Genomic DNA, 17,658 nt, shown 5'->3' with positions numbered 1-17,658 from the left:
ATGGCTAAAATCGCCGGGCCCCCTGTGGTCAAAATGGCGTCGAAAACCGTGATAAGGCCTATTGCCTCAGTCAGTAATCAGACTAAGGCGTAATCAAAACGCAGGAGGAATATAATAAGCTCCCGCAACATAAACACAAACCTCACAGTTACAGAGCGGAGGGGAGCGATAACAAAAAACACAGCCGTAACTAAAGCGGCCTTTAGCCCTCAAATTAACGCATTGTACGGCTTTTAAAGAAGCTTCAATGCTAAAGAAAGGATCGGGGGCAGGTGGCCGCGACAAGTAACACAACCGGTCAATATAAAATGCAGACTGCAGATTGCAGACTGCAGACTGCAGACTGCAGATTGCAGACTGCAGATTGCAGACTGCAGACTGGGTATAAAATGCAGACTGGGTATAAAATGCAGACTGCAGACTGCAGACTGGGAATAAAATGCAGACTGTTATCAAAACCGTCTCTTCGTTAAATACAGGATACATTTTCAATTTTCAACTTACTCTAGTGTCACGCAATCACATTTCCGAGATCATCTCCCACGAAATTGACCTTTTTTTTGATTCATTTCTCAACAGTTTGTTTTCTTTATATCGATTTGGTAGCTTTCATTTCTGTCGCAAGACACACTGAAATGAGCCATACGAAGCCTGAACCAATTGCCACAAACGGCATAAGAACGACAGTCGCTAAACTGAAACAACAAGAGGTCAAATAGATAGAACACAAAACCCAGGAATGACCTTTGAGATGAAAATACAAAACATGCGACATTTAAGCAAATGGCTTTGTTCAGTGACTATCACACAAATCCTCCAAACTATAAACGTAATTTCATAGGAAGAAAATGAAGCGCTTAAAGAATTAATTTACAGGGAGCACCGCTCATACAAGAGAGGGCTTTCCCTGAAAGACATACTCGTTATAGCAAAACTATAACTGAAAATGGCTAAAAACACGCGAGTGGGAGTCGTGCAGGCCTTTCTTCTTTCCTTTTTACACAGAGATAACACAACAGGTTAGAATAGAAATCAATAGCATGCGAGTGATGGTTGCGTCCGCCATAGTTCCCATATAAGCGGTAGCCGCGATCAAATTCAACAGCGGTTTCCAGAACTACGCATTTGGGAACTGGAGAACTCGGGAACTCGGGAACTCGGGAACTCGGGAACTCGGGAACTCGGGAACTCGGGAACTCGGGAAGTGAGAAACTCAGGAACTCAGGAACTCAGGACACAGGAAATCAGGAACTTAGGAACCCAGGAACTCAGAACATGGGAACTTAGGAACTCAGGAACTGAGGATGGCCCCTACAGGGCTCCGTACCATACATTGCGCAGTCTCAGAAACTTGCAAACCGTAGAAGAAAAAATATGTTAAGCTCAAACTAAGCTTAATTTCAAAGTCCTTTTCATTTTCAAATTCTGGAAAAGAGTTGACAAACATTTTGCTATCTGCTTCGTCGGTGTTGTCGTTTACGCCGCCTTGGTGGTTTTTTGTCGACAAAACCGCCCCTGGAAACTCTTCGCAGCTCAAAATATCGTCTACCCTGGGGTGTTTGGCGGATTATAAACATCTTTGGAGTGAGACTGCGTTGGTTTTCTTTTCCTCTCCTCCCGAAATACAGGTATGTGTAAAACCACGCGGTTTGCTGTAATTGTTTAGGATCTTTTGTATCTGCATTTCCCAGTTGACTACTTTCAAAAAGCTTTTGCAATTGCTCGCTTGTGGGAGTTTTATGAACAACTGGACGAACTTTTTTCCTCTTTCATCAGATTTTTACAGACTGCATTTAGCGTATCATTTGCCTTCTTAAATTCATAATCACCGACGATAAACCCCGGCTTGTTAATAGGTGCTTGCTTCAAACATAGTTGGTAGAACTGTGCTTCTAATATCTATCAATGGCCGCTCGGATGGCTTTAAGTGAAGAAACTTTAAACGGTTCACCATTTGTTTGTCTTACTGACACATACTGCAGTAAACCCTCTGCAAACATCTGTTTAATTCGGCTTTGGTTTGTTGTTCAATGGGTGTTATAATTTCTTTTTGGGTTGAAAACCAGTCTAAAACAAAACAAGAACCGCAATTGTTACTTTTCTTTGCCACTTTGTTTTGTTTACTAACGAACTTAAATTTGTTGTTGGTTTTAAATAAAGCATTTTTTTTTTTTCGGAAATTGTTCTGCACTTACCTTTAAAAATCTTTATTCCATACTTTGTAGCTTTCTTTTTTTTTCTGGAATCGCACTTTGCGAAACGTTTTGTACGTCTTCTTCACAAACTTCACGAAAACGCGAAAGGGATGCCATTTTCAACAGCTCCAGGTGCCGTCTATCGATCGATAGACGGCACCTGTGTAGCCAATCAGATTGCGCGTTTACGTGATAGTCGGTCACTGAGGTATGCTAACAATCGATAGACGGCAGTTTGTCAGAGCGCGCGCGATTTAGCATGCATCATTGCACAAATATATCAAATTTATTTAATAAAGACTTTTTTGCTTCATAGATCGATCACTGAGGTATGCTAAAACAATTAGACGGCTCGCTCTCGGTTTCTATCAGCCGATAGAAACCTCGAGCTCGCCGTCTAATTGTTAATTATTATATAGGATAAGCATTGCTTTAGCATTAGAATCGTATTTTAACACGACCCCGCAAAGTATTGCTTTAACACCTATTGTGTATAAATACAAGTTATCGCGTGGTGATGGTATGGTATGGTGAATGCTTAACATTATTCTTCACCATAGTGGAGGTGTTCATAGACACTGCATGGGGGAATAATTGTTCAGTTTAGTACGTCCAAACCAGACGCCATCTCCAATTAGCCACTCTATTTTTTTTTATTATAGTCCAGCACTAAATTTTGTGAGTCTGATTATGCGTCAGTCAATTCCAGCAGTGCCCATCCCCCCCCCCCCCCCCCGGGATAACCCCCAGGCATCAGCATTTTTTTTTTTTAAATGGGCAAATTCCCCGGGGTGGGGACACATAAGCTGTGTAAATGCCCTGGGGTGGGGATGAAGGAAGAGGGCAAATGCCCCGCCCCCGGGATCGTCGCCTCCCAACACCACTTCAATTTTTATATTAATCAGTGAATAAAGCGTTCCACTTGTCAGTATTTTAATGCAACGGTAGGACTTCAAGGACAACAGGGCATGTTAGTTGATTATGATTATATTTATTTCTATATAATTTGGTAAAAAGGTAGGGAGCTTTTGGAAAATTTAAAATTATTTTTTGAATAAACTGCGCTTGAATTGCGGCGGACGTCCCTCCTGCCGCGAGCGATGATAGGCGCCTGTATTCGCAGGCTTTTTTATTTATTTATTTATTTATTTATTTATGATGCATTGCTTTTTAAGCTCGCAAGATCTGTCTTAAAGATCGCATCATATGAATTCGCAAGCTTAAAGTATTTTAAAAAGCACTCCCGGTTGACTTTCGTGAATTTGAAAATGCTAGGTTAGTTTTGAATGCGAAATGCGAAATACAGCTGTAATCGTGTTCACGTTGATTGTTTCCGATTTCTCGATATGTGATAAACAAAGTATAGTTCAAGTTGTTGCTTTTTATATTTATATGCTTACAACTAATGAAGAAATATTTAAAATTGAGAAAACACCTTTAAAAACATCTACAAGTTTGTGTAGTCCCTTACGAACTAGCCAATCCTAAACCAACGCATCGTCTTTGCCGATGAATTCCTCCATGGCACTTTCGAAAACACGTGTGTCAAATGCCCGGGGGTCGCCCCGGAGTAGGCAAATGCCCAGTCCCCGGGCCGCGATAAAATTACGAATGCCCCGCCGGGACTGACAACGTGAGCAATTGCCCCGGGGTTGCCCGGGGGGGTGGGGGATGGGCACCGCTGGAATTGACTGATGCATTAGTTTAAACTGATAACGTGACGTGATAGTGCTAATGCTCATCCGCGGAGAGATACTATTTTTTTAAAATAGCCGATCCCGTCCTGAATATTCATCTGCAGTGTAAATACTGTTTTGATTTCTTTCTAGACCCACAGCTGCACACACTCATGTAGCTTCGAATGTCAGTTCTATGGATTTCCGGTTGTCGCTTCCCTCCGCGGAGAGAAGCGACAGCCGGAAATACGTCTGCGTTCGCAGGCTACTGTGTAACAGTTTTCAGTTTTCCGTATATGCACCAAAAGTACATATAACTCAATAAAGGATGAGGAATTTGTAATTTCATACGATAAGACTTATATAAATGCTATTAACAAATTGTAGAGCTCCGCTTTTAGGCTTGGCTAAACATATATATTAGAACCATCCAACAAGTGCAAAAATGTTTTACTGAAAACGTCCAAAACAACATCGCTTGATCTTGCTGACTTCGCTTGGCAAGAGAGACCAGAAGACGCTACATGGTCGCTACTTCCCCGACATGCTTTAATTAACAATTATTCCACGAGCGCGCGTTGGATATGAGACGATAGATAGCCAACGAGGCGCGTAGCGCCGAGTTGGCTATAATCATCTCATATCCAACAAGCGCAAGTGGAATAATTGTTTTATTAAAAACGATCAAGAAATATTGCTAGATCTTACTGGTTTCGCTGTGCAAGAACAACCAGAAGGCAATTAGATGGTCGCCATTTCTTGGCCATGGTATAATGGCTCATATACCATGGCCGATAAGCCAATCAAATCCCTCAAATTGCATTATACAATGATTCAGTTTTTAATAATGGCTGATATACCATGACCGCTAAGCTTGGTTCTCACTGATGCGATGAGCATAAGCATAAGTGAAAGCGCAACTGAGAAAGGAAGCTATATTCTTTTCTTACGCTTACTTCAGAGGCTCTTGTGATGAACTGATGTGAGACACGAACAAGAAAATCAAAAGCACTCCGCGTCTCACGCTGGTTCACACACAAATTTTCTTATGTTTGTGCTTATCTCGCAGTGTGAACCAGGCCTTAAGTGTGGAGGCCACGGCAGCCAAACCCAGTTTCCACGTGATCGCTCATCACATATAGCCAGTCACGTCCGAATTAAGTCATTCTTATCTCTTGTACTTTGACTTTGCTCCGTGTAATCAACAAAATACAGAATGACTCGTAAAAATATCCCTCCACACTAAACAGTAAATCTTTAAGATATATGTATCTAACAACTTCGGATGATACTGAGCAATGTTGAATACGGTAGGCTACCCACTTAGACAGCGTCCACCAACGTTGGATCTCATTGGTCGGGCCCTATTCTATCCTTTTGCTGCCAAGTCCACTGTGTTACGTTGTTGCCGATTTATTTAGTTTTTTGTGACGTAACTCGCGCACCACCAGCCGTCATGTGTTAATCTTTAAAAAGAAAGGTTCGTGTTCAACCCCTACATGCACGGAAACCACAGTTATCACACTCTCTCTGGCAATTAAATCACCTATAATCAGGCAATCGCCATGTTGAACAGGAATCTGGTTTAAACGTCATGGACTCGGCATACAACTAAGCGTGTGCCCTGATTGGTTCGTTAATAATTTTATAAGCCAATATTGGCGAATGTGTCCATGGATGATATTATTGCATTCGACGTAGAAAGAACGCACTCCTAATACATATTGGAGTCGAGATTGTATGGGACAGCCTTGACTGAATAAATGAATGAATGGATCTTGGGGTATACCGTATTTCCTCGAACAATCAGATTCCGTATCTTTTAGTTTTACGCACCAACATTTTATGGCAGCAAATGCCGGGTGTATTCAACCTTCTCTTACTTAAAAGGCAGTCTGTTCAAAATAACGCTATGATTTTCAATGTTTTCAGCATTTTATCGTTCACATATCTCTCCGAGGTTTCAAACAATCCAAAAATGCCTCCATAGGGTGATAATACGGGGCTACTTTTCATGTTTGAGGGCGTTTGGAAAAGAGGGCGTTTGGGAAAGAATGAGTTGTGGGGAAATTGAAAAAATGTAGATTTGGAGGTGATTAATTTTTAAATTTTTAGCCCTCTCTTGTTTCGTTCCAAAATCACATCTTTCTTGAATCCTATTTCATACAAAAATAATTCAACCAGGCTGGCTACTCAACTCATGCACCACGTTCAAGTTCTTCTCATTGGCGAGGTGTTGGTAGATATTTCATGCAAACGTCATGACATAAATAGGTGACTGAAGGTGGGCGCTTCATCGAGAAGATTATCACCGTAATTACAAAACGAGCATCCTCCCACAGTACTGATTCATTTGAAGTAAGTTAAAATCGGGACTATTTTTTTAACGTTAATACCTCCATAAACAGATTTTGATTGGAAGGTTTGCTAACTAAACAAAGGGCCAAGAATATCATCTCCGAATTGTTCGACTAAATAAGCGGGGTGCGTGGTACACAGGCCATTAATCTTTCCGACAATAGAAACAATAGAAGTAAAGGAATGACGCAGGTTATAATTACGAACACTGAAGTATTATACCGAGAAAGAGCACACAAAAATATTCAGCTGGAGAGGAGAAAGCAAAAGCACTGCTACGTCGGTTAAACACGTTACAATATGAAACTGACTTCTATGATTGGATGGAAAAAAGGAAGAAAAAGAAAACAGTTGTCTTAAGTAAATGCCTTGAAAACAGCTATACCAATTACCATTTAACGAAAGTTTCGAAAAGAGTCTGTCAGTGAGAGCTTTTTCAATTCCATTATGTATGAAAGGGTGGTAATTGCTTAGCACCTCTTACCTAAATTGGCCTTATTAAATGCACACAACAATTGGAGATTACTTATTGTGGCTGCGAAGTTGATAAAAGAATGATAACAAAGCTAGCAGGCTTTATTATAAATGAAACCCAATTATCGAACTCCGAGAGTTTACTGTTGCATTCAGTAAGACTAGGAGAATAACATTTCCTGGGAGTCTACAGAAACGCTTAAGGATTTCGACCTGACGTTGAAAACTGAACAGGTAAGACCGAAAAAATGATTACATGTATCAAACACTGCTAGGCTTTGTTCCTAAATATTCAATAAGATAACAGTCCCAACTGAACCAAAAAGGCCAGAAAATTCCTCACAAATAAAGTATTGCAGATAGTTATGGTACTGTTGCAGCTGGTTGATCATGGACCTTAAAATATTGTTTCAAGATGCCATTTTCGTATGTATCTTATGTAGATATAGCAGTTATAGCGATGAAAACAAGTATTCGATGTTTAGAAAACCGACAATTAAACGTAAAGAAGTCAAAAATCCAACCAGATCGTACAAATTAGAAATACCCCGTTCCATGAATGGACGTCACTAATTGTCGGTTAAGACAAATACTTGGACAATTTTCTCAAAAAATGATAGCTTCAATAGGAATATTAAACACCACCAAACTACATTTTTACCTAATGTTTCTGCGATTCGATTATGTATGTCGCTGAAGGACTGAAAAATCAAACACGTGATTTCCAAAACTCACTGGTGAGTCCATCGTCAATCTAAAAGGAATAATACAGTAACTTTAATACGTCGACCTTGTTAATACGGTATTACCGGAACTGATCCAATTGATTCAATACCGATCCGAAAATGTGTTTTGCGCTATATAGATTGAAAAATAGATATATTTATCGTCTTGTTGTCGCCCTATGGTCCAAGGTCAGTTTAGAAATATTATTTAATAAGGACGGTGCCTCTTTATACAGAAGTATTTTTGCATTGTTTATGACTATGCAGGGAAAAGCAGATCTTAGCAAGAGCTACTGGAATCCAAAAAGAAAATTGGGAATAACTTCGATATGTACGTGACAATAATTCGAAAAAACTTTAAAATACATAACAATGTCTGGCTTTTTTGATGTTGTTGTTTCAAATTGAAGCCTAATTATCTCTGAAAAATGCATAGTTACCCCGAATTATTATGTTTTTTGTCAATATGCCCTTGAAAATTAACGTTCTCCTTTTTTTTCGCGTAGTCATAAACGGAGCAAAAGAACCTTTGAATTAGTAGGCACCATCCTTAAGAAATCATAGTGTATGAACAATCCCGAGATGCGCATGGCAAATGCTCAGTATCAAAAGGAGGCACGGTCAGGAAATAAAACACGGGAAACGATATATAAACATTCAAAGTCAGACCTGATTGTAGCTTCGCATCGACAGTTCCGGCAGTCAAAGCGCAAACAGTTCCTGCTATCAGTGCATGGAGTCTGTTTTGTGTTCTACTTTTGCCATTCATCTGTCAAAGCCGAAAAAGTGTATCGCTTGTCATTGATGTGGCTGCTGGGCTAGTTTTCTGCGATTTTTATTGGTTTTTGGATACTTGACAAGCATCTGAAATTCGAAGTATCTTGGAGCACTTTCAGGCCCGCTAAGCTTGTTACCTTTCATACCAGCACCTAACAGCTTGACTAACAAGGAAAACGTCGCCTTTAAACACCTGTTTCACCGCCTATTTTATTTTCTTTCTTCCTCGCAGGATATATGGTTGATATCATGAGGAATATTACATGGTTCTTAACCGTTCTGGTTACTTGCCATTTTGCGTTCGCATCAGGTTCATTTCGGAATCGGCATGGTAAGTTTCCGTTGTAAGTTTAAAATATGCAATAGACGGCCGAAGAGGCTGCACGTCCTTGGTTAGTTTTGAGTTTCCTTATTGTAAATATATAAAATCAGTGGTTACAGCATTCAGTAAGATAGGTTGAAGCTTTTATATTAATTCTCAGGGTCTTGGCAAATTTATTTCGGACTAGTTCGGTTGGTTTCTTCGTCAAATCTTATTTTACTCCGTGCTGTTTTATCCGCTTACGGTCATTTTACATCAAGATCTTTACAAGATATTACCCCGGTCATTTTTTCAAACTTGTTTCTTTTTTTTCCCTGTCACTCATGAGCCTATACAAACTTGAAGCTTCTTGTGAATAAGATCCATTTGAAGCTGCCCTTGAAAATTCCTTCATACAGTAATGGTTCTAAATTACACGGTGTCCAGCCTACTAAAACTAATAATAATATTATTTATTTTCTTAAATTTCGTTCACGCACAGCAGCGGGTGAAAATATCGAAATCCGAGTGTTCAATCACGACTACAGAGCGACGATTAACGAGGTTCTTCAAGCACTGCACAGAGCAAATCTGGAACTCAGAGGCTTCATCAAATCTGTCATTAAAAAATCTATCACAATAGGAAGCGAAAACCCTGTTTACTCCACGATACTTCACTTCGACAAAACAGTTCCATGTGATCAGCTGATGTTTGTAGAACAAGAAATACAAAGTCTGCTCCCAGAGGTCTGGGGCGAGGAGGTTTCTAAACGTGTCGTTTCCACTGTTTCGCACGCGCTAATCAATGGCGGGAAAGTGTGCACAGCAGGCATTGAAATTCATCTGCCACCACACGGAGGATGCATTGGAAGAAACGCTAAAAGAAATGTTTGCGAAAGCTGGTGTATGCTTTGCTTTCACGGCACCGTCATGGCATTATGAGTTTTACTAGATTCAACTGTACCGTATAGCCCTGTTAAGCCCCCTCCCTCTCCGCCCACAATCCACCTACCACCTCTATTTAGCTCTCTGTTAAGTCCACCCCAACATCTTTGGAAGCCGACTTATCACTGTGTCTCACTTCTTCCCTCCACAACGTGGTAACAATTGCGATGGTTGTTAAAATAGTAAAACAGAAAAGAAATACTTTGAAACTAAGACGGCGGTATGGTGAAATCGTCACGTATAATAATTCTAATCTACGTAAATCAAGGTCAGTGTTTAGCAAAAAATTGGTTTATTAATTTTATTATCATGAACAATTATTACTCCGCCACGATTAGTGCCCGCTATTCTGCGGTTTTTGTTTGTTTGTCTCCTTTGTTTTATTTTATTTTTTTACCAAACTAGATGTCTTTTGAAAAGTCTTCTGTAATTCGGTGGTTGTTGGTTGTTAAATAGCCAGAAGTATTTTTAGTTAGGGCAGAAGTGACATCATATAGATACACACTCCATCGCATCTTATATTTCAGGAATTAATAAAAGTAAATCCCACCCCCCCCCCCCCCCGCCCCCCGCCGCTGCCGCCTTCATTCGTATTGAGGCCTGAAGTAAAACTGACTAAACTAGTAATAATCAGAGATTAGAGAGATGCGTTCGATCATTTGGGAAAAGAAAATTACATTAAGTGCCAGATATTTTTCACATGTTTAATAAAATCGCAAAAAATGTTATCAATCTATAACCCAGTGTTTATAATATAGTATATATTTGGTGGCTTGCTTGTCGAGTTTGACCTTCTCTTCGCGTTTGGTGTGCTTGCTTGTCGAATTCTGGACTGTGCATCCTTGCTGTGTGGACTGTTATCAGGTAAGATGCGTTGTTTACGTTTGAAGTTAGAGTTACAGGCATTTGGAATCTTGCGAAAGCATATCGATATGTTCATTTCCTTCGTTTCTAGCGGAAGTTGAGCTACACGTTAATCTGCGTTAATAGAGGAAAAGGAGCCAAAAGATAGATAATTATATAAGAAATAAAAAATAAATCACTAAATAAATAGCTAAATATACTAAATGAAAGAATAAAATATAAAAATATATTTGCTACGCAAGCAGTACGCTACGCGAGATTATAATTATTTGATTGTTCTTGAATCTTTTGAATGAAAACTTCGAAAAAAGCATTTTCTTTTTTAAAAACGCACAACATTTACGGTCGAATTCGGCAAGGAACCGGGAAAACATCAACGTGCCCGTTAAATTGCCATTGCCTTTGAGGAGACATTGAAAGCCTCCGCGAGACATCTTCGGCGTTGCGTTACAAATTTGCATAAATATTATTGAGGTCATCTCAAAAGGCAATTTCCCGTTTTCTTCATTTTCTATCAACTGATTAGGATTGTAACCGTGTCTTCTACTGACAAATGACAGGATAACTCAGGTGGATAACTTGTTCACTAAACCCAGTTTTAACAGTGAAGGAAGCGAAACTAAAATATTGCGACTTTTCGGCCGCTGTTTCACAAGCTGAGAATGGAAACACGCGCCATCGAATTTACCTCGCTAAACCAGTACGCCGCACATAATTATGCTTTAATCTTTTGAATCAAATCTTCGAAAAGAGCATTTCCTTGATTAAAAACGCACAATATTTTCGGTTGCAATCGGCAAGGAACCGAGAAAACGCTTCAAGAGCGAACACTTTCCAGCTCGAGCGTACACGTCCGCACATCGCTCCAACAATATTAAAAACGCAAAACAAAGTTGGCTGTCTCGTAGAGTTGCTCCCCGTAAAACGGAATCAAACTGTGGCCGTTTCACTACAAGAAACCAACGCTGACAAAACTGGGTACTTATAATCAAATGACTCGATAAAGTGTCTGCCATTGCAACTGCACCTGTTCGTTTCACTCGCATTAGGAATGTTGCTTTTCTCGAAATAAATCATGGCCATTTACCGAGCTACACAACTCGGCAACTTTTTGCTTTGGTGATCACAAATTATGGCCATTTGCCGATTTACAAAACTTGGTAGGTAAATTATTTGCCGAGCTACACATCTCCGAAACTGAAACTACGCAACTTGTCTCTTGATTTAGTCAGCGTCAGCCGGGCAGCGTTGGTTTCTTGTAGTGAAACGGGTAAACAACACTATGCCGAACTTATTCCTGTGTCTTCGCAGTCGTACACATTTCGTGAAGGCGTTGATAAATCTAAATCTAATCCGCAAGTCTTCTTTCAAACTTAAACTGCGAAACCATCCTAAGGAAGCACACCAAATGTGATGCAAGAACGTGAAACTCGACTTCCGCTGAAATGAAGGAACTGAACATCGATAAGCTTTCGCAATACTTTCGCAAGATTCCAAATGCCAGTAACTCTAACTTCAAACGTAAACAACGCAACTTATCTGATAACGGTCCACACAGCAAGGAAGCACAGTCCAGAATTTGAAAAGCAAGCAGAAGATCGAACTCAAGAAGGAAGCACACCAACACGCGAGGCAACACGTGAAACTCGACTCCCGCGAGGACTCCCGCTAAAAACAAAGCACATGGTTGATGGAAATGACGTCATTCGCCCCTGCATAATATCCTTCGGGGGGGCCAAACTGGTGTCGATGAATACGCAGTCGAAAAATCTCGATTTCGCCTGGATTAGGAATGCGTTCTTTGTCGAACGCAATTAAGCACACCGTGGGCTTAACAGGGCATTCACGGGATTTCAGTAGGACAAATTATAAAAAAGGTATTAGTTAGGAAGATAATGATTTTACCAAACTTAAGACATGATATTGACACTTATCACTAACTGCAATGCAAGATGAATGACAACTGCTACATGTACTTACAGCAAAAATAAATTTTAGAACTTGAAGCTCAGAAATTGTGTCAGTATCTTCTTTCATTTAGATTGCATGTTTCATAATTTGCGATCCTACTTGGGGCTACTGAATTTCAACTGCAGTCACATTTCAGTGTAAACAGGCTGCAAGCACTGTTTTGGTGGAATTAACATCACGTAAATTTGGCTTAATATCCATTGATGGATAATTGAAGAATCTTGCAAGTTGAAGTTCAATAATGCCATGTGTGCAAAATTTCAAAACAAGCTATCAAATGAATACAGGAGGAGGTTCCTAAGTTCTAACTGAGGCAATTGCCCCCTTTGCCCTGTTGGCTATATGACTTTAAGCATACAGTCGAACCTCTTTATTACGGACACCAAGGGGACAGGGATAAGTGTCCGCATTATAGAGGTGTCCGTTTTAGAGAGGTAGGCTTTAAATCGATTTCGGTCTCCCAGGGACCAAGTGAATTGACCGTAATAAAAAGGTTTCCGTGTTAAAGAGGTGTCCGTAAGGAGAGGTTCCACTGTAACTGATATGGGCCAACATTAACTGATATACAGTGTACATGTAATTCTTAAAGGTAATAAGTTATTCTGCTCATTTCATTGGTCAGTTGCACCTGAGCACAGAAGATTATGTGACAGCAGAAGATTAAGCCTATCTTGAGCCTCACATGTCATACATGTACTCAGCCTGTCTTTATTTGAAATAAACAATATAGCCGCAAATCAGTAGCAGGTGAACCACCAACACTATAATGCACCATGCCAGATCTCTCCAGTATTAATTAGCCGAAGTACCCATTTATGACCCAACTGGAGTGTCCTGGCCAAGAACACAAAACAGACAATCTCTCAATACAGAAGCATGCAAATGCACAAAATGCCAAAAATGGGCATCATGTGAGAGATGGTAACTTAAAAGAAGTCTCAAAATGATGTCAGTAGCACTATTGTGCTATCAGTAGCTGAAGAAATATAAAATTGGTATCATGTATGACTGGCTTTTCAAGAGGTTGCTCCTTTCATGTGGAGGTTGAGTTCTGAACAATATTACAGCTGTAATTGCTGACTTGGCTGTAACGTTGCAGTGACTCTTGCAATAAGCTCTGGAACTGTTACTTATTTACGATACAGTAAGACAAGATAACTTTATTACACTGCATTCAAGTCAACTGACTACCACCAATCAACTGACTTTATATTACTATATGGTATTTAGGGTAAAAAACTGAGTACCACCAATCAACCGACTACCACAAAACAACCGGAGTTACAAATTAGTGTAACTTAAGTGGCTTTCTTACATTCATGTGCTAAGCTCCCTGTTGTCAGTATGAATTGATCAGCGAGGAGCTGCTTACTAAGAATTGTGTGAAAGCCACTAACATTGGATTACACATACAGACCATTGTACAAAAATGTACCTTGTCATATAAAATTCCAGAGTCAAAGTTATTTCTTGAAACCAATTTCCCTCCTGCTTTGGTTGTTTGTTTGTATGTTGCATGTCAGCTTGTGTGCCGTTCCTTTTTGTTGCTTTCATACACGGTGTAAAACATAAAGTACAGTGACACAAGGAGAGCAAGTATGGCGAGCAAATACAACACAACAATCTAGAAAAAAATGATAGAGAATTCAGTTAACTCTATTGCACTCAGTCTGTTTGCTATAAATCTCAGTACTAGCATCCTATAATGAATGCTAAAATTTACGATTGGATAGACTAGCCATGCTGCGAGTAATAGGGAGGTGCTCAACTTGTAAAGTTAAAACTTTCACAGAATTGATATCATTTGCAACTGAAAAGCATTAAGCTTTTCATTTCAGTGGAGGTCACATGAAAAGAATCAATTTATTACATAAACACCAATGAAATACCAGGTGAGCTTTTTTGCAAAAACGTCTCTACACAAGTGAAAATAAAATGTTATCTTCGCACATGTAAAGATTGTCGTTGCTATGGTTACATAATAAATTGCACCTTTTGCAATGATTTGGTATTTCACTGGTGTTTATAAAATAAACAGAATATTACAAGGCTGCTTGGAGATAGAAAATTTCTCTTCTCGCGTTGAAAATATCAACACGAGAAGAGAAATCTCTATGCCGTCATGTAATAATCCTCTATTCAGGGATGCATGGAAAAAAAGCCATATTAACTGACTTTAAGGAATTTTGAGGTGAACTACAATTTTGAAAAAAACTCCATGTCACTAATTTTCACACTTTGATACAGTGATATCTTTGTCCAAGGAAAACTTCTACCACCGAATAACATAACATTGTAATTAACCAAGAATCACTCACACAAAAAATCTAATTCAATACCTCAATTAGCAGTACAACCCAAAAGTTTCAAGAAGCCCTCCAGGGGCTAATAGAGCCTTTATAATCCAGTAGGAAAAGATTAAACCAATTTTTTGCCTGATTTCAGGCTCCGTATTTAACAAAAACTTATTGGCCTATGGTAATGGTGTGGTTTTTTCTAAGCAATGTACATGTACTTGTGAGCATTGAGGATTAATTTCCACGAAAATTAAAAGTCTGATATTTCAGACCAAAGGGTGTCCAGGTATCCACAGGACACCCACTTCTTGGAAATACTCTTGAAATGACATTCAAAATTCACATAATCCTTTAAGGTGGCTGAACACAGTTTGCGCGCGCTTTACAGATTCTGCAAGTGATGCTATTAAGTGCGCGCTAGGGTTGTGGTACGCAAATACGGCGGTCGATAAAGTGATCCCTCAATTACACATGAAATGGATAATAAAGTTAATTTTTGATCCTAAATAACTAAGTTTCTTGTTTCTGGACTCTTTTTCTTTTCTTTCCGAGCAAAAAAAACATTCACCGAGACCTTTCACATGCTTTTCATCTTTGCCATGAAACCCAAATTAAACCATGCATGCGCATTTGACCAAAAAATTGCGACTGGTTGTTTTCGTGGAAATGAACTGTTTTCTAAGGAACCGCTCATTTGAATTCCCTGAAATTTGGCATGAAAATAGTTCCCTAAAGGCGTAACTCGCCTACAAAGAGAAACCTAAATCTAACAGAGGGTATCTTCACAAAACATTAAAATACAAAATCAATATTTGCAGGAGATCTCTCTGTCAAAATTACATGAAAATAGTGCAACTGTGTCAGTGTTTTGTAAGTTGTTCTGGATACACAAAATGGAAAAAATCTAATGGGTACATTTTCTAAAAATAAAGGAAACCTACTATTTATGGACGTTTAATAGTTGGCTGCATTGCCATGGAAACGGTACTTAGCTCAATAAGACGTACAAAAATACATTCTTTCTTAGTTGGTCTTACACCATACCAATTTTGGGCGTCCAGAAATACATAGTTTCCAAATAACGTCTTCTAACGTCTGTACACTAAAAAACTGTATTCGGCCACCTTAAAAGCATTGTGTGATGAACATGCTTCTTGATGCCCCATTTAAAACTACTGTTCATGTATCCCCACTGGGTTCAAAGAGTTGGCCAATTTTCAGTCAAACATCATCTAACAATAAAAATATGCGGAGTTCCAGAAAATATTCATACCCCCGGCCCCCTGCCTGAGTGAAGTCGTTGGAAATTTATTCCAAAGAAGAGTATTAAGCTAAATTGGAATTTTCAGAGGGGTGAGTATCTAAACTAATACTTTCAATGGGAGGGGAGGCCAGGGTATGATGATTAAATTAAGGAATACAATTTTTACCTTAATAGTAGTTCCAGTTGATTTCTTGGACTGAGCTTTGTCACGAATTGACAATGTTTTCTTCTTACTTCGACCTTTGAATTCTTGTTTTCCTAATATGTACAACAGATTAGGCATAGTTAGGTCTTCTCACAACTTTCTGAAATCAATGAATGAACAAACTCTGGCAGAATATATAAGGCCTGCACACACACTGATTCCTAATAAGTTATTTGTTATAACATTGTATCCTTAACTAGAATCGTGGCTATGAAATTCTTTTTAGGATCCTCTAGGTTTCTTTTTCAGATTCTAGTTATGATCCCCCAGTAAATCTATATGATCCTGTAGGTTCGTAACAGTTTGTGAAATAAGACCTTCATAACAGGATCAGGCAAAGATCCTTTATGATCCTCAGCTGGAACTGTTCAAGAGTCTGGATTTATTCTTACAGTGTCCTAGAGTGCAGCATTGAAATATAACAACAATAACAATATATTGGCGCAGAAAATTTGTACAGGCATATCAAACCTGTTCCACCAAGGAACCTATTATGTTTGTGTTATAAAGGGGGTGGACATTTAAATTGCTTAAAATGTAAACATGGTCATATTACATCAAAATTTTAAATCTGCAATTATAAGCAGGGACATTGCATTTTTTAGCTGCACACCTTCCCCCCCACCTCCTCCTCCTCCTTCTCCTAAGGCATCCTCCTAAGGATGACAAGTTTTTTCCATGGGGTATAGGATTTTTTGTTCAAAACGGATGCCAAAATTTGGACCCTTCAAATTAATTTTTCAAGCCGAGGCACCACAAAAAAAAACAACCCCTCAGTTTTTTTTTCTTCAAAGGGTGCCAACAATATTTTGAAGCAGGAAGGGGAATGGTGCGGATAAAAAATGGAATGTCCCATACGGAATGGGTTGAAAAAGGAAAATCTCAAAGTTGTAATATTGTTCTATTCGCAAACTTTAAGCTTAAATTTAATAACCGTGAGCTTAAGTTTATCAAATTAAAACAGATCTCAGCCAAGCTCCGCCAGAGGCCCACGTTTTAAGTTACACGTATGAGAGGTAATTTACGACGACAAAGCATAAGTAAGAGCAGTAAAAATGGATGACACCCACCTATGTTCTTCCTAAATTTTTCCAAATCTGACCTTCCTTCAGCATCCCGACGCCCCATTCGGCAAAATTTCAGTGATGTCTGACCGATCAGCTCCAAAACATGGCTGCCGTAGGGATATTTTACCTTTATTTATGTTGCATGACGTGTCAGCTATATCCCAGACCACTCTCGTCTTTGACAAGAGGAGGCGGGTGGCAACTCGTGAATGAAAGAGCCTCGTGTACCGCAAAAACGTCCCACAAAGCAGTTCGTATTTTTTGCGTTTGGTCCGTCACAAAGAATATGTATGGTCTTCGAATAAACGAGCACAAAAATGGAAAGAGAGATTGGGAAGAATCTACGATTAAGGCTTCGCACCTCGCGAGTTCGCCCTACACCGCGGGCTCGCCGAGTGAGGCTGAAAACAAAATATATCAGGCTTTAACGGTCTTTAACAGTATTACTGATTAGAACCCGAAAAAAATGTTTCATTGACAGTTCATGTATTTCAGTCTGATATAATGAATCCATCGGCTTTTTGACGTTCGGTCAAATT

General features: G+C 39.3%; 2 protein-coding genes across 2 annotated transcripts; one reads left to right on the top strand and one right to left on the bottom strand.

Moving 5' to 3' along the window:
* Nucleotides 1-7,902: 7,902 nt before the first annotated feature.
* LOC146460863 (uncharacterized) lies at nt 7,903-10,000 on the top strand. The gene is made up of 2 exons (XM_085087604.1): nt 7,903-8,536; nt 9,009-10,000. Exons 1-2 carry the CDS (start codon nt 8,443-8,445, stop codon nt 9,446-9,448), a joined length of 534 nt encoding a protein of 177 aa, XP_084943730.1. The 5' UTR covers nt 7,903-8,442; the 3' UTR covers nt 9,449-10,000.
* Nucleotides 10,001-12,214: 2,214 nt separating this feature from the next.
* Nucleotides 12,215-17,248, bottom strand: LOC146460862 (uncharacterized). The gene is made up of 3 exons (XM_085087650.1): nt 17,123-17,248; nt 16,014-16,105; nt 12,215-13,910 (listed from the first exon to the last, which is right to left on the bottom strand). The coding sequence occupies exons 1-3, from the start codon at nt 17,178-17,180 to the stop codon at nt 13,806-13,808; spliced, it is 255 nt and encodes an 84-aa protein (XP_084943776.1). The 5' UTR covers nt 17,181-17,248; the 3' UTR covers nt 12,215-13,805.
* Between the last annotated feature and the right edge of the window lie 410 nt (nt 17,249-17,658).

The sequence above is a fragment of the Pavona decussata genome, unplaced genomic scaffold, assembly GCF_977016875.1.
Source record: "Pavona decussata unplaced genomic scaffold, jaPavDecu1.1 SCAFFOLD_207, whole genome shotgun sequence".
Lineage (NCBI taxonomy): Eukaryota > Metazoa > Cnidaria > Anthozoa > Scleractinia > Agariciidae > Pavona > Pavona decussata.
Note: the sequence above shows the minus strand (reverse complement) of the source record. Positions and strands in the feature narration are given on the sequence as shown.